Source organism: Mauremys reevesii, linkage group 6 (genome assembly GCF_016161935.1).
Source record: "Mauremys reevesii isolate NIE-2019 linkage group 6, ASM1616193v1, whole genome shotgun sequence".
Classification (NCBI taxonomy): Eukaryota; Metazoa; Chordata; order Testudines; family Geoemydidae; genus Mauremys; species Mauremys reevesii.
This window is the reverse complement of record NC_052628.1, coordinates 100,222,955-100,241,170: the sequence shown is the minus strand read 5'-3', so window position 1 is coordinate 100,241,170 and position 18,216 is coordinate 100,222,955. Positions and strand designations below refer to the sequence as shown.

General features: G+C 42.5%; 1 protein-coding gene across 3 annotated transcripts in view; it reads left to right on the top strand.

Moving 5' to 3' along the window:
* The first annotated feature begins 1,375 nt into the window (after positions 1 to 1,375).
* Positions 1,376 to 18,216, top strand: part of SH3GL2 (SH3 domain containing GRB2 like 2, endophilin A1) — a 138,984-nt gene continuing 122,143 nt past the window's right edge. Inside the window, exon 1 of one of the 3 annotated variants that reach the window (XM_039545612.1) lies at positions 1,376 to 1,567. In XM_039545612.1, the coding sequence (XP_039401546.1) occupies positions 1,523 to 1,567 (45 nt within the window). In that variant the 5' untranslated portion in view covers positions 1,376 to 1,522. Of the gene's footprint in view, positions 1,568 to 13,225; positions 13,382 to 14,229; positions 14,815 to 18,216 lie in introns of those variants that run through there. The other 2 variants (XM_039545611.1, XM_039545613.1) reach the window with 2 other exon arrangements.

Here is an 18,216-nt window from a genome sequence, read left to right as displayed (position 1 = left end):
ACCTCCTCCACCTTCCCACAACTCTGAGCGTCAGAAAAGGAAGAGATTCTCTGTGGGATAGCTGCCCAGAGTGCACCGCTCTGAATACTGCTGCAAGTGTGAACATGCTATTGCGCAGGCAGCTGACAGTGTGAACACACAACAGCTGTTTCCCTTCAGCACTCTCTGAGTGGCGCTATAACTGCTGGTGCTGTAACTCTGCCAGTGTAGACATACCCCAAGTCCATAAAGCCTACTTTCAATATAAATGCATTGCTCCTTAAATATTACCCATATGTGGGGATTAGCTCAGTCAAGGCCACTGCTACTTCCAGTGGCTACACCCCATCAGTTTGTCTTCTGCAGCCTCTCTCACTCTCAGGAGCCACAACTGTGCTCTTTGTTCCCTGGTCCTCTGGCCAGGTCATTATTGTGGTTTCCCCTTCCAGGGGAGTCCATCATGGTCCCTGCTCTCCAGCAGTCTCAGGCAGGCTTCTCTTTCACTGCCTCATGGTGCCACTCCCGCAGTAGCTGCCGAGGGAACCCACCCTCTACTCCGGGTTCCTGCTCAGGGCCCTCTACACAGCAGCCAAGGTCCATTCCCTGAGCCGTTTCCATACCTCCTAGCCTTCCCCATTCCTCTGGGTTTGCCACTCTCCTCATTTCTTCCTCCCTGGAGAACTTTAGTTAACTCATCTCTGCAGCCCTCCCCAATCATGCCTCTCTTCTCCCAGGGAAGCACTACAGCTTTTCCCCACCCTGCAAGTTCTTACACACATACTTAATTTTATGCACATGAGCAGAAAGCTAAGCATTCACAGAAGCATTTGAGGGATTGTGTTCTAAAGTGGCCAGATTTTCAGAGGTACTCCTATTCACTTGAGTGCTGAGTGGCCAAAGATACTGAGCCCCTAGGAAAATTAGGTCACTTTCATTTGTCAGCTTAGGAGTTGAGGGGTCTGAAAAGTATGGCCTCATTCTAACAACATCAGAATTCTACCTCCGGCACATGAACACTTATAGAAAAAGTATGCAAGAAACTGACCCAATGAGGTCTTGAGCCCTGCCACACAGACATAGGGCAGAGCTCCAAAGCAAGGGGCTCAGGATTTGGAAATCTCTCTATATACTTGCATTATAAATAAAGATCTCAGTTTGATGAGTTTTTTTCTTTTTAATTCCATGCTCTAATTTAAACAATTCTACAACATGAGAAATCAGGGGCTGCTCATGTAACATTGTGAAGAACAAACGGGGAAGCAGGGACGCTTGCCCTTAGCCCTGGGCTTGAGGGTTGGAGAAGGAAACGAGGACTGGGATGACAGCTTTCCCTTTAAGAGGCTGGATTCCCTCTCTTTGACGTCAGGGTTTCTGCACCAAAGACTGGCATCTGATAACCTGTTCGCTGGGTTAAAGAGGATCTGAGAGCAGCGAGCGAGCGAAATCCCCCTTTCAGCTGCAATCAGCCATCTGGTCCTCGAGTCGCTCCCATCCCCAGCAGCAGCATTCGTGGTCCCGGGGCGCTTCCTTGCAGCATCCTACCATGTCTGTGGCCGGGCTGAAGAAGCAGTTCCACAAAGCCACCCAGGTACAGGAGCGGGCTTGGAAGAGGTGGAATATCTTGTGTCTCCCCCACCCCCACCCGGGGCTCAGGCTGCCTGCGGCGCCCGCTCCCCCGGTGCGGGGAAGGAAGTTGGAGCAGAGGGGTGGGGAAGCTCTGCGGGGGGCCGGGCTCCTGCAGCCCCACACGGCTGGGGTGGGGGACGCCAGGGGGGACCCTGGAAGCTGGAGCTCTGGTGTGGAGCGCTGGGGGTGGGGGTGATGCGATGCTCAGAGGCAATCCCTGGAGGGCGCAGCTCTCCGGGGTGGTCGGACCCAGTGATCATGGGGGCGGGGGGCGGGGGGGGGGTCCTTGGCGTGCTTTGCCCCCGGGAAGTTGTGGGGATCCTGGCTGGTGCCGTTGCTCTGAAAGCGGACAGCGGGCGAGGTAAGGAGCCAGACCCCCCCCCCCCCGCCTGAGTTGTGCGTCCCCCTGCACCCCCAGCTGATGTGCAGTATCCAGTGCGCTGCGAGGAATTGGGGAGTGGGGGGGTGGCTGCGGGAGCTGTGCGGTTGGTTCCCCCCCCTCCCCCCCGGGCCGGTGGATCTGGCGCTGCAGCAGGCACCGCATCCCCGGGGAAGGAGGAGGCGCGCGCACACAGGTCACTGGATCCCTCACTCCAGCCCCGCTTTGCAGCCGCAGCTGCATTATTTAGCAGGTAGAGCCCAGGCTCGGATGGCAGCCGCCTCTGCTGCCGGGTCCTGCGCTGCAGGCTCCTCTTTCTCGCTCCCGCCGCAGAGCGGCTTAGCAATTGAATTACTGTACTCCACGAGGACCCGCTCCGCCTCCCTTCTCCCCCAGGATGCGCTTTGGTGCATCTACCACAACTGCTCCCTGGGCTGCTTGGGGTATGATTTCATCGGTGAAAACTGCGCCTAGTTGTGTGGCCGTCTGTGAGATTATGTAAAGTCCTCCTCCTCCTGTGACCTTGTACTAGGAGCACTCTCTGAAATCTCCATCATATGAGCAGTAGTACAGTGTTCCCAACTGCTATGGTTAGCTTCCTCTGTCTCTCCCCTTAACCCTCCCAAAGGATCATCTGTGTTGGTTTCACTTGTTCTTTAGCTGCATAGCCCTACTCAGACCTCTGGCAGATTTATCTACAGTTAAACTAATTTAAGGACACGCTTGATCTTTGAATCACAAAATAGGCTTTACACTAATTTAAGAATTAATTTTGTTGGATTTCAGATGTTACATACACGCTGGTTTAGAAATCTAGCATTAGAATAGGGACTTCAAACACTGCGTCTGACAAGCCTGGGTTTCATTTGGAATTCTTCTCATTGTTTTTGTAAATCAACAATAAATTGTAATATTCAGATTACAGCCAATATGTTGGCTGGTGATGTGGTGTATCGTAAGGAGAAACAGCTGTGTTACCTGCAAAAATCTAGGGCACCCTGCCTATACCTACCGAGGGTGCAAGGCGTGACCCAATCAATTTAGGCACCCTCACCCTTTCCCTTCCAAGGGCTCAGGGTGTGAAGCACCTCTCCTTACCCATGGGGCTCAGGAAGAAACCTGGGCAATTTAAATACCCTCCCTTTCCCTCTGGGCTCAGGGCTTTCCAGGTCTGCGGAACGTTTTCCCAGTGAAAGAGCCTTAAACAGCTGTGCTCTAAACAGCTATTTATTAGCAACACAAAATACATCTACCAAGCAAATCTCTTATGCTCACCACTACAATATACAGACAAATTTCACCTGATGGCCAGTCAGGATCCACTCATCTGGGGGTTCCCGGCGATGTCCCGGTCGTGCAGACGGGTCAGCGTTCCAGTAGCTTGATGTTGAACTACAATCCGGAAATGGTTCCCAAAGAACATAGTTTTTCATTTACATAGTATAGGTAAAACCAGCTACATCCTTCAAATTTACTAACCTATCACATTATCCCACACTCCTAAATAACAGAAATTTTAACCAATTACACACTGGCACCTATGTGTCCTCCTTCCTGCCCAAGTTTTTACATGTTATCTTTCATGCCTAAATTGTAACTTAGTTGTGACCCTCTCTGTTTATGCAGATGATCAGCATAAAAACACTGGTTAAAGCTTATTTTATCATTTATTGCATCTCTTTCTGTATCTGCCCCAATTTCCCAGCACCCAGGTGTCTCTACTTTACAACCTTGGTGGTTATAACTCTCGTTAGGGACATTCCTGAGGCGAGGTTGCTTTATCAGCAGCAAAACATTCCTTTTTTTTTTCAATTTTAGTGGTGAACTCCCTGAGTTTCACCCCTGGCTGGTTTAATATGGAGGTGGGGGATTGATCAGGTCGCAGGCCTACAGCTGCTGTGGGTGCTTTACGTTATTTTAGAGAGTCAGGATGGAAGTTTCACCAGACTCAAATTTATTTTAAAAAATAACTTAAAATAGTACTTAAAATGCAATCCGTGGTCATATTCTGATCTCATTTACACTGGTGGAAATCCAGTATAGCTTCATTGAAGTCATGAAGTTACTCTGCTTTTACATTGCTGTGACTGACATTAAAATTTGACTCTGTCTTCAATTCACCTATAAAGTGGGTAAAAATATCAGATGTTGCATAGTAATCCATATTGTGGAGTGTCTTCAGGGAACAGCATAAGGCCATTGTAAATAGCCTCCAAAAGTAGGTTTGCAAAATTCAGTCTGGCATAACACCTTTTGGGAACCTGTGTCTTCTCCTTTTCTCATCTCTTTTAGGTTTCTAGGAAAAGTGTGCCTGCTTTTTTGATCTAATGCAACAATTCCTTAACTCCATCCCATAGAGGACTCACCCGAATTCTGGTTTTAATTGTGATTTCCTCCAACCTATAAATAAATAAAAGGCATTATGATTACTAATATAATGGTGTATATTGGGACCTTTATCGACAGCAGTGCATAGAGCAAAACATTGCATCTTGTCATTCATATCATACTGAGCTGCACCATTTGTTAAATATCCTTCACATCAACCTGTCATGGTAATGACAGATACACAGCAGTTACAATTAAGTTCCTGGAACAACCAACCATTATTTTCCCTCTATTTCCTCCAATGCGTATTAGAAGCCAAAAAATCAACATCACTGCAGTGAAATCTAGTACTCAAAGTAAAAATTCCAGTGCAGTACTAGCCAAATCTAAGGAGAGGGTATGCTGAAGCCAACTTTGCAATGGCAAAATTTACTCAGGTTCCTTTTTAAAGTACTAAAGAGGATCCTTTCATGAACAGTAGGGGTAAATAAAAAGCATTTCTGGCTGGAGCATACTACATGGGTGCATATATACTGTGCTATCCTTCAGATGACGTTCTCATACTATATCACTGGTTCTGAGTATTCCTTTAAGCAGCAATACTGCCATTTATAAGTCGGAAGAGTTTGAACTAGCTGGAACCAAAATAGCAGTCTAATTCCAAATTTAGCAACCTGTCCAGAGACAACCTAGGGATTTTGGAGGCCAATCCTGATTTATACAATTAATTCATACTCATGCCATGAAATGCTGGCATGAGTGAAAATTACTAATGAGTAAGAGTCACAGAATTGGTCCCTTTATTTACTTGTTTTCACCCTGGTTGCTGATTGAGAAATCAAGGGTGCATCCCTGCCAACCCTACTCACATGAGAGGTCCCATTCATTAGGGTTTTCAGGATATGGGCCTATATTTGCTATATGAAAGAAGTCTATCAACTAAGAACAAACACATTTATTTTCACAGTTTGTAGGGAATTTACCTGGCAGGTATTACTTCCTATGATAGCTTAATGGCAGATTCTTCATCACTGGTCATTTGTAAATCAAGACTGGCTGTTTTTCTAAGAGATTTGCTCTAGTTCAAACTGGAATTATTTTGGGGAATTTTTATAGCTTTTGTTATACAAGAGCTCAGACTAAATTATCACAATGGTCCCTTCTGGCCTTGGACTCTCTGAATCCCAGCTCACAAGTGACCTGTTTTGTTGCAGTGTACTCCTAAACCATACAGGGAATGTTTTAAAACTTTGGAACTTTTGCTTTTGCTGTGTCCTCACATACTCTGTTTTTATACCTGTGCTTTCCACTTTTTCACTTTTTTTTCTGGAATAGTTTGTTTTTTCTTGAAAGCACAGGATTAGTTTCTAAATGTGTCAGGATGTTGCATGGACCAAATAATTTTATTTCATAGATTTTAGCTAGGTCCTATTGAGGGAAATAGTATAGAATACATACAGGTATCTGAATGTTATATCCTCCACCACAGCAAATATGCAAATTTTGCTTGAGAAATTAAACGTTTGAGATATTTACCAGCAAGATTACATTTCATTTGTTAAGGGACCCCCAATTCTTGAAAACCTTTTTGTATACCATTAAGTTGTAAAGCAATTTTCTAGGCTTACTGTGTCCTTCAGTCCAGAAAAACATTCTACAGCATTTAATTGTTTTTATATACGTCGACCTCTGAAGCTATTATACTCGTTCATAACATTATTCCCCTTTGTGTGTGTGTGTGTCACTCTCAAACACACACATACACAATTCCTGATTATAAGCACACTAATATTTCCCTATTACAAAATATAAAGCTTTCTGGGACTACTAAAAATCATGTTAACTTCATTTTCTTCCATACAAAGGAATTTATTGTACCAACCATAATTTCAAAATCACACAAATTAAATTTCTATGTTTATCCAATTTCAACATTTTGTTTTTCATTCCTACTTTACTTTGTAAAATGGAAAACAAAAAAAAGTCTACAGAGTTTTACACACTGTGTATAAGGTATTTATTGGAATAAATTCCCTATATATTGAAGCCCTTGCATCAAGAGCAGCAATAGTTAGTCAATGAAAAGTGGAGGCAAATTTAGCACTTGCTAGTAAGGAGCAGTGCAATTTTTTTTCCATTCTGTGGAACAGTTTCTTTTCTAGCAACAGTTTTACTGCAGTGTAACTCTGTAGACTTCAGAGGAATTACTCAAGATTTACACCTGTATAAATGAGGGTCTTCTTTTGTATGGCTTGCGTAGGTAGCAATGGTTACAAATGTATATCTAGATTTGCTATCCAGCACATTGCTACCGCAGTGAACTGGTGAATGTCCTTCAGACTTTTGGCAAAAGAGCGAAGGGGACACTCAGGTATGATGTGCTCCATCGTTTGTGTCTAGTAACCACAGTCACATACAGGTGTTTGCCTTTTTTTTTCCATTTAAAGAGAGTTGGTCCACATCTCCCATGAGATGTCCTGATGCGATGCAACCTGCATCAGTCTTTCCGACATAAATCAAAACCTGGTGGTTGCAAGACGACAACCTTCACGTGGCGCTCCTGTTAAATGTTGGTATTTTTCGTGCTTTGTGCAAATTCACTAACATTCCAATGTTGTCAACTGGCCACTGAACGTCGCATTACTGACCTTCCAGTGACAGTAGCAATGATATAGATGAGGGTGAGTCAGGCCGCCTGAGTGAGTTTAATACAGAATTACAAAATATCGAGGCTGCTCCAGTATGGAATTCATTAGTATTGTGCCCGAGGAACAAAGGTAACATTACTAAAATGTTAACTGAAGCTACCATGTATCTGCTGTGAATACAATCTGCAATTATACAGACTAATTCAAATATTTTCCTAGGAATATATAATGGGCAAATAAATGTCATTGCATTGGTACACACTAAAGGGTCTGTTCTCCCCCAGATGCACAAGCCTAGCTTCATTAATGTTATTGGGAATTATGTTCATACCAAGGAGAGAATAGACTCCTGGTGTCGGTTTAAGAAATACTGGAGTAAAGTTGTTTTTTGGCTGGCATTGATTTAGATGTAGACTTACTAGCATGTAAAAAATGGAGTTGCTTTAAAGTAACCACAGCTTTATCTTTTCCTGGCATGTATTGTATAGTATGGAATAAATCTGGTGTCTCAAACACACTATCAAGACTGAGTTTTTAGAAAAGTAATAATTCCATAGTGAAAACAATTAACAAAAACACTGGCAGCTGAGTGCATCATTCCATCCCACCTGGGCACTAGTGATGAGGTTGAAGGGAATCAATGAAAATGAGTGATATTTAAATGGACAGAGTGAAGGGAGTCATGTTACCCCATAAGGCCTGGGATTTGGCCTATTATTTTAAACTCAGCAATGTCCCTTTAAGAGAGAAATGTGTTTGTTTTTAATGTAGACATTGAAGCAGACTTGGGTGTGTATTCTTGTGAAAAAATATGGTTATTACTGAAAAAACATTTAAAGAAAAATACTTCCACTTTCACTGTATCATACATGTTGCCACTTTGCCTATAGTTCTCAGTAACTTGTTATGAAGCAGGCCTGTTGTATAGTTAGTACAATGTTTCTCCTTAACAAAACAGCCTGTAAAAATGCTTGGTAACAGTCTAAACTAAATAACACTGGGTGTATAACAAAAATCAGTTGGCATACAAGTTAGGCTCTGATTCTGCAACTGCATCTACTCAAGCTGCACATAGCCCTGTTGACTTCAAAGGGATTCTGCGTGGGTTCTGTCTACACAGATCCAGTTGCAATATTGGGTCCTTAGGAGTTGTGGGTGTAAAGACTGAAATAATGAATGTTGTTAGGTACTGCATGTAGTGAGTGTTCTGGAAGAGAGTCTGCTCCATGGCACTGATCCAGCAAAATACTTAAGTATATGCTGAATCTTAAGCATGTGAGTAGTTCCATTGAACTCTATTAAAGTTCAGCTCATACTTCAGGGCTTGCTAGATCGTGGCCCATCTGACCAAATAAAAAAAGAGATGCCAAGGTCAGAGTGTAATATTGTTTGTTCTGATAGGGAAAGGAAATCAAAGGACCAAAGCTATACCCTTCACATAGTCAAAGTGCTTTGCACACCTGAATAATTCTCAAAACACCACTGTGGGGTAGGTAAGGAATTTACTGTATTATTAGTCTTCTTTTACAGATCAGGGATCTGAGTTAGAGTTAGATACCAACATTTCCCAACATGGGTGTCTAAATCCATATTCAGGGTCCTCAATAAAAGTGGCCTGATTCTATGTGATTCTAGCATCCAAATATCCGACTGACTCAAAGGGGAGCTGCGAGTGCTCAGCGCTGTTAAAAATCAAGCTGCTTTTATTTAGGAGCCTAATTTTGGGCAACCAGGTTTAAAAATGTTGGCTCCATGACTTGTCTGAGGCCACCCTGGGACTCAATAGCAAAGCCAGGATTAGAACCTGGTTCTCTTGATTCCATTCATCTGCTAACCTCTCTGTAACCCATACGGCCTCCTGAGTGTTACATAATACAAGATATAAAGGGGAAAGGGCCTGATCCAACTCCCAGTGAAATCAACGGGAGCTGCATCTCGCCCAGAACAAGCATGTATCTTGTCCTCTTTCCTTGTGTACCACATCACCCAAAAAAATTACAAGAGAGTTTTTATATTTCCACAACTTGTGTGAGCCTGTACTGGAAGCTGCATGATGTAACATTCTTTCCAATATGGCTGTTACTTTGTTTTGCTTATAACAAATCATGCCATCTTGAACAAAAGCTTCTTGGTGATACCTGACATGCTAAAATTCTGACCAAGTTTCCTTGGTCTATTAAGGCATTTGCAATGTGATGCTTCACATCACACAGTGGTGGGATCTTCTACTATCATCCTAAGGCAAGTGCCAGAAGCACTGTCACTTAGGACATCTAAAATTAGACTGGACAGCGCTCTAGTAAATGTACAAAATTGGAAACAAACTCACATTGACTGGAGATGGATTTGGTGACCTAATAGGTCTTTTCCTTCTGTGATTTGTTATATGGGATAAAGTGGAAAAATTTGAGCTACACTTACTGTGACCAAGTATTTTGTGATAGGAAGATACTGAGTAAAAGCTGGAATGGCTGTATAGGAACTGACAGACCATATCAAAGGGCCACATGCTGAAATCTTTGCTCAGTTCTGATTTAGTTCTTATTCAGGCACATCCCATTGACAGAAGTGGGAATGTCTGTGTTAAGGAAGTCAAGATTCAGCCCCTGACACAAGTTGTGGAAATATAAAAACTCTCTTGTAATTTTTTTGGGTGATGTGGTACACAAGGAAAGAGGACAAGATACATGCTTGTTCTGGGCGAGATGCAGCTCCCGTTGATTTCACTGGGAGTTGGATCAGGCCCTTTCCCCTTTATATCTTGTATTATGTAACACTCTTTGGGTGGAAATAATTGAACAGCTCGGTTTGTTAATATGCATTAGCTTAAAAGCTAGGGCTTACATTTTCAAAAATGACAAGTGATTTTGGGTGCCTCAGTTTTGGGGTACTAATAAAATTTGTGGATGATACAAAGTTGGGAGTTATTGCCAATAGGGAGAACTAAATGTTCATAACAAGTAGGGCTGTCAAGTGATTAAAAAAATTATTCGCAATTAAGCATGCTGTTAAACAACACTAGAATACCGTTTATTTTAAATATTTTTGGATGTTTTCTACATTTTCAAATATATTGATTTCAATTACAAGACAGAATACAAAGTGTACAGTGCTCGCTTTGTATTTATTTTTATTACAAATATTTGCACTGTAAAAATCAAAAGAAATAGTATTTTTAATTCACCTTGTACAAGTACTATAGTGCAATCACTTTATCAAGAAAGTTGAACTTGCAAATGTAGAGTTATGCACAAAAATAACTGCACAAAAACAAAACAGTGTAAAACTTTAGAGCCTACCAGTCCACTCAGTCCTACTTCTTGTTCAGCCAATCACTCAGACAAACAAGTTTGTTTACATTTGCAGGAGATAACCTGACCGCTTTTTGTTCACAATGTCACCTGATATTGAGAACAGGTGTTTGCATGGCACTGTTGTAGCTGGTGTCGCAAGATATTTACAGGCCAGATGCGCTAAAGAGTCATATGTCCCTTCATGCTTCAACACCATTCCAGACAAATTGCCTCTCAGAATTATCACTTTGATCCAGGAATGAAAGTCATCACTGGCAGGAAAAGCTCAACAATGTCTGAGGAAAGGATGAGTTCTACCAGAGGCGGGGAAATTCCTCCCATTCTGTCCACTTTGGCTTGAGTGCTGGATACAGTATTCCCATTTGCCATCATTCTCTTGTGTAGTTTTATTGATTTGTTTTAAATGAAAGGGTGAAAAATTGACCTTACTCTAAGTTGCTTTTTACTTTGATATTGTGGAAGTCTTCTGTTTGTTTGTTTTTAACAATATGGGCCAAATTTCTAACCTCGCCTCCAAATCTGATTATACAAATTGCCACTGTGTGTGTAAAAATGATAACTGTCTATCTTAGGTATTTCTAATGCACTCCTCACTGTCATGTCTAGGCAGCAGTCTATCCAATTTGTGCATGCAATTGCCAGTTATATGCACAGAGCCAAAGACCTGATTGACACCCCTTTGCAAATTTTTCACATTATCTCTCCAGGCATAAAATAAAGGATGCAATGTTCAAAACATAGCCTTAAAATAACAGAGTCTTATTTTATGTCTCATCTGCCATCAGATCCTTCCAGAGTACTGCATAGCAAGATGAAATAAAGCACGACTGCTGCTGGTCAGTAGTGCACAAGTGTGTCTTTGAGAGATTTAACTCACCTCCCATCCCTGAGACTTGTATGTTAATAGTATTCATAAAAAGTGCTGAAGCACCATTAACAAATCTAGAGACTTTGCATAGGTTACCGTGTGGAAGGTATTGTAGCTTGTTAAGACTCCCAAATGGAAATATGACAGAGGTGCTGGAGTGGTCTTTGTCCTTTACTGGGGGAAGAAGGCAAAAGGATCTTGAAGATCAATAACAACAACTCAACAGCTTACTGTTGGAGGTCCCCAGCATGGAAAGTCCACCAGGGAAGGAGGCAGTTGCAGTGGAAAACAGTTTGATAGGACATAGGGGTCCAGTGGACTCCTGAAGTAGCTGCAGTTGACTAGAAAGGGGATGGGACCAGAATGACTAGGAAGAACAATGATCCATCACAGCCCTAGCTATCCTCTCCTAGTGCAGCTCCTGTGGAACCCTCAACAGGAATAAAAACTGCCTTCCCCTACTGAATCCTTCTAGAGCAAAAAACCTTTAATTTACACCTTCCTGTGCTATCTTCTATGAATATGGCTCGTCATTTTCTCTTTACCTTGCACCGCCTATTGGAGAACGGTGGTGCTGGGCCCATCTTAAATGTGCAGAGACCAGCATAGGAAGGAAAACTAGTACCAAGTATTTTTATCATTCTCTTTGCCACAAGCAGAATTACTTAACCTCACGTTGCTTACCTAATCCTGTACTTAATCTTGGAACAGAAATAGTAGCTTTTTAAAAAACCTGATGTTGTGGCAGATGTCTCAGAAACCTATCCAACATGCCACAAAACTGAAAGCACTTTAATATAGTTTCTCTGCAAAATGAATTACTCTGAACCAAAGGATGAAATTCTCATTCACTGTATTTTCCCCATCAGTTTCCATCAGGTTATACTTTAAAGAGAACTGTCCCTTATTTGAGCAGCAATAGGATTTTATGTACTTTCTTTGCAAGATAAGTCATATCAGAAGATCTTTGCTGGTGAAGATTTGGCGATGCACATACCAGTTACCTGCACTATTTCCAGCAAACCCTCTAGGTTTCAGCTAAGATGGTGGTTTGATACTCCCATGATGAGGGACATATAAATAGTTGGATAAGTAGATGGGCAACGGTGGTTGTTTTTACAAGTCACTGGTCTAACCAGGCTGACAAGCTCCTTGTACTCTGTTCTCTGGAGCTAAGGATATTACTACAGTATTACCATTTTGCACTAATTGATTCACATCAAAGGATCCCTATCTCCAGTGGATGCCAGCATTCACACAGAGCGAAGATCAACATGCTGTGCCTTATTAGAGTAAAACTATGAAATGTTGGGGCAGGAGAGTCTGTATATTCATGTATATGATTAGTATTCCTTAAAACAAATGGGAATGGCTTTAACACTCAAAAAAAGGTATCATGGCAACCATCCAGGCAACTGAATCCTGCCAGAAGCTGGGAATGGACGACAAGAGGATGGATCACTCGATAATTTCCCTGTTCGTTCCCTCTCAAGCATCTGGCAACGGCTACTGTCGGAAGACAGGATACTAGGCTAGATGGACCATTGGTTTGACGCAGCATGGCTGTTCTTGTGTTCTTCACTGAGGCCTCAGCTGTGCCTTTAAAGCACAGCACTGCTTTTGGTGTAGTGCAGAACCGGCCCACCTAGAAAGAGCTCCAGATGCCACCTGGAGCTCTGTGGGACACGGATGATGCACCTGCTGCTACATGCTTTTATAGGGTGCAGCATAGTCTCCCCAACATGTGCTGATCCCACTTGGTTGGCCAGTGCAGAGGGATATAAAGGCCATGCCCCTGCCTCTTCCTCACACCTGTGAGGGTGCAGTTGCCTCTGGGCTGTTTGAAAGGTGCTGCCGCTGAGCCCCCATGCTCCTGGCCTGCATTTGTGCCTGGCTTTATATGGGTGTCGCAGGTGGCAGGGAGGTCAGGGTTTAGCTGTTTTCCCCAGCTTCCCCTTCCAGTGCATCCATACAAGGGTCAGGCATTATTTGGCCCAGAAAAAGGTACAGCTGAGGAAGTAGCCCATGTAGCCTTTCCAGCACTGGCTTGTCTAGGTGACTTCTTCCTGTCCTGGAGAAACCACTCAGAAGCGTGAAAGGCCTGTCTGCTGATACTGCTAACAATGCTACCAACCTGTAATAATTAGTTGGTGGGTTTGCGATGTGAATTTCTACCCACTAAGAAATGGACAGAGACTGCCAGTTTCACTGGCCACTGAACAGCCAACATTTGATGGAGGTAACTTCCATTGGGTTTTTATTTTCCCTTTCACAATTTTCTTGAATTTGTAAGCATGCTGAAATTAAACTATTATGCTGAGTGCTTTATGAGCAGATGTTTTAAAATAGAGTGAATTGTTTCCTTTATTCCCTTTTCTTCTCTGATGTCAGAAAAGCTATTTACACCAGACGCCGTTGAAATGTTTTCACCCTCTTCTGTCCCTTTTTGATTTTAGTCTTTAATAGGATTGTTTAAATTCCAGTTGTTACCAGCTTTAAATTAAAAAATGGTTTAGCTTAGCACTTTGCTATACCTCATTCCAGTAATGCTTTGCCTTACTTTTGTACACTATTGAGCGCTACTATGTGTATGTTATAGGAACCAGGGGACACCCCAGCTAATCACTATATTAAAAAAGGCTCAGGTGCCAGACATGACTTGCTTGCTCCTACTCCTGAAAAAATATATATTTGACCCATGAAAGCAAACACACATGCCAACAGAGGTAAAATAAAATATTCCTCCAAGGACTTTTCCCTGAAAGGAATTTTCTCCCCAGGAATTGTCCTTCACATGCTCTTCTTTTATGCCCTTTACTGAGCAGGACCTGATCTTTTTGATTAGCTGATACATCCAGACTTATGACCTAATGTTACTAAAGTATTGCTTTTCTAGCCCTTGTAATATAATTCATAACTGTCTGGGTGTTGGCTAATGTGACTGAGTATTCACAAGTAGGCCAGAAAGGGTACAATTAACCTTATATGCTGCACCTGGAGGGAAGCAAGGTGTGATAAAGCCTAATTACAGCTGAAGCCCTGCTGGGGGAGGTGTTGGTTAGAATTATAAAACAGAAAGTGTGAGCAGGAAAAGGCTGTAAAATGGAGGAGGTCTGTAGTTGTATACTAGAGGGAAAGGGAGTTGCCAGGGACTAGGAGGTGATCAAGGAGGAGAATCAGTCCTATGTTCTTTCCCTGGACTAGATAGTCTTACAAGAGTCTTAGAGAGGTGAAGTAGCTACGGGGAGCAGAAGAATCACCCACTGATAATCCCAGAGTCAGGCAAGGACCTACAGAGTGGGTGTAGGAAGGAGCTAAGGGAAACAGAAGCAGGGTCTGAGGCTGAGCGGATGTAGTCTTAGGGTTCCTGGGTTAGAACCCAGAGTAGCAGGTGGGCTCAGATTCTCCTACCAGGGACTGGGAAAGTGGCACTAGACCTAAACTGGGAATGGAAAACTGCTTGAGATAGTGTCCAGAGAGCTCATCTGGTGAGATTGTTACCTCTGAAGTGGTGAGGACTACATAGTGATCTGGCTAGTGGACTGAGTCGTGAAGGAGGAGCACCCTGCATCATGGAGAGAGAGGGGCTACTGCATGAGCAGCCAACAGAAGGAGGTGCTAGATGGGGTGAGAGCTAATTTTCAGACTCGCCCATAAAGAGGTGTATCTGTGGTGAGTAGAACCTATTTACCACCAAAATTATCTTCCCTCCTAAACCAATCTGGGGACACCAAAAAGCAATTCGTGAAATATAGATGTCAAAAATAGCTTTGATTCTTCAGGTCAGCCACTTAGGGCTTGCCTATATGGAAAAGTTACACTATCATAACCTAAGGTCTGATATTAAACCACTACAGTTATACTGCTATAGTTTTATAATCTCCAGATTGACACTTATTCTGGTGTGTGAGGCTTTTTTTTTTTTTTTTTAAATTTATGTTGCTTGGGAAGCACTCTTTTTCCATCCTAAGAGCGATCCACATATAACTGGTAAAACTTTCCCATGTTAACAATGCCTTAGTGGTGACATCTAGTTTGTTTTCTTAAAGTCCTTTACCAAGCTGAACCTGCATTCCTTTAGCTATGTTGTAGCTGGCATGCAAATGGCATTTTAAGGCCTGGTCTTGTGCCTATTGAAGTGGATGGGCATTTACTGTCTTTAGTGTTCTTGACTTTCTAAAAGTGAGTATGTGTTTCAAAAACTGTTACTGTGTTGTTCTGGGGTTTCCAGAGGGGATTTGCTCCACTTTCTATGAAAATACTGAGAACCATATGACTACATGTAAGTCAAATCCATTGTTGTCACAAGTCGGTGCAAGTGCGACTCTATTGCAGGCAATGGGCTTGCACCCACGTTTGCTAGCAAAGCATCTGGTTTCATTATTGTAACTAGACAGGGTGGGTGGGAGGATGGCGTTACATTCTAGGGTGCAATCCAGACTAGTGAGAGATTCCATCATTGCTTGCCCTGTAACCCTGGGTGCCTCAAAATACTCAGCTGCTGGAGCTTTCTTGATGGGATGTTTCCAGCCAGCAGATGAACAAGCAATGAGTCTCTCCGTGTTAACCCTCCACCTGTCTTGGTTACACCTGGCAAGATAACCCCAACACGCTCCAGTCCCATGCTTTCCCAAACTGCATGCTCTTCAATGTCCAGCCCTCTCCGGCAGCACTGAGAGATTCATCTTTTGTTTCTTTAAAAATGCTATATCCAGTATCTTGCTACATTAACTAGAGTTAACATTCACTTTAAATCAGACATCACCCTGGATTGGTTTAGATTACAAGTAAAACAAATGTATTTAACAAAAGGAAATTGGATTTTAAGTGAGCTCAAATACAAAGAATAGTGTTCGAAATGGTAACAAGCAAATTCAGTGAAAAAACACTCGTGAGAGGCTAAGGCTTAACAAAACAAACTACAAGGTTTGTCCAAGGTAGTGTCCTTGCCAGTCTACCTTTCAGTAAGATGGCTGTCCCTCCCCCTGTCCCCAACCTCTGCCCCCATCTGGTCAGGATCTCCCACAAAGTCTAAAGGGCTTGGTTCCTTTGTGGTCTTGGGTGAAAGGTAGCGGGGGTTCTTTGCCCCTTTCTTTTTATAGGCCAGTCAGCCTTTGACATAGATTCTGCTGAAGGTTACACCTCAAAGGAAAGTTCATTCAAGATGTGAGGAAGCTTTGATTGTGAAAGGAGGTTTCTTCTCCTGCTGGTGTTTGCCAGAAACAGATCAATTTGCATTTTAGCAATCTCCTTCCTCTGCCATGATGCTGAGTGGTTATCTCCTGGCCTTGTTGGCTTCATGGTCCTGTTTACCTTCTATGTAGATGGAAATACAATAGGAATGCAAAGGTATATTGAGAACCATTCCAGGTGGCAGACCCACATTCCTTCATCTAGGGTGGTGTAATTTTAGCCCTGCCTGGCAGACACCCTTTGAAAACATAATTCCCAATACACACTGGTAATCTTGAATTTGTTTTCTGTACATACACCACACAATAATATTAACGATCAATGTTAGCTTTTACTGATATCTTGCATGGCACAATGGAAAACATAATCCCAACTGTACATACAAAATGATGGCATCTAAATTAGCTATTGGAGTCATTGTGGATAGTTGTCAGAAAACATCTGCTCAACATGCTGCAGCAGTCAAAAAAGCAAACAGATGGTAGAAATGGTTTAAATATACCATTTAAAGGGATAAATATAACAGAAAATATTATAATGCTGCTATATAAGTCAATGGTATGCCCACACCTTGAATGCTGCATGCAGTGCTGGTCTTAAAAAAGATATTAGAATTGGAAAAAGTAGAGAGGCAATGCATTATTAGGGTTATGGAAAAGCTTCCATAAGAAGAGAGATTAAGAAGACTGACAGTTTATCTTCAAAAAGAGCTGGGGGCGGGTGAATATAACGATAGTCTATAAAATCATAAAAAGTGTGGAGAAAGTGATTGTGTTGTTTATCCTTTCATATAGCACAAGAACCCAGAGTCACCAAAAGAAATTAATAGGAGGTATGTCTTCACACAGTGCACAATCAACCTGTGGAACTTGTTGTCCAAGGATGTTGTGAAGGCCAAAATTGTAATTGGGTTCAAAATGGAATTAGATAGGTTGATCAATGGTTATTAGCAACCCCGTGCTCTGGGTGTCCCTAAAACTTCTTCCAGAAGTGGGAGTGGATGACAGGGGCTAGACCATTCTGTTCATGCTTCCTGAAGCATCTGGCACCGGTCACTGTCACAAGACAGGATACTGGCCTAGACTGACCATTGGTCTGATCCAATATAGCCATTCTTTTGTGTTCCAGATAAAATGTTATGACATTAGTGAGTTGGGGTACATTGAATTGTTCAGGCCAGCTGAAACTTACTACTAGATCTCAGTGAACTCTTGCATTGGGATGCTATTAGGGTCATAGATGGCTTAAATGCTGAAGGAGTGTGCAAGCATAGGCACTTCTGGAGTAGAGAATTTTCCATCTAACTTTTTTTCTGCAGAGATGTCACCTTCCTCCATCCCCACTGTAGACTGTACACTGCAGACTAAAAACCCATCCCCATCACTCAAAGCTAGATGCCTGTTTCCATGTGAACTTTACATGGGCATTAGTGTGTGTGTGTGTGTGTGTGTGGTGTTTTTGTTTTTGCTTTTTTAAACCCCCCAACCTCCTGGACTGATGGTAAAAGTTTTGTTTTACTGTTTTAACTTAAGGGCTGAACAGACTTTTTTCTTAATTTGTGCTTTTAACAACAAAATGCCTTGACAAAGGTCTGGAGTATCAAGTGTCAAAATGGATGAATTTTTATGGCCTAGTGATAACCCGTGAAAATTGGAATTTGAAATGGAATTGGGCTACACTGCTATAAATCAGAGTTCTTAGTGTTCATTCTTCTTTCTAATTTAACTGTAGAGTTGGCACCTGAGGGATTATATTCAATTACTTGGAATGAAAATGACTAGACATGTCCTCATCCGGTGAAGCCTGAAATAAAATCATCCTCTGAGTGTGAAGAGCTCCCATTACCGTTCATGGGGATCACATGCACCAATAGGAAGCCAC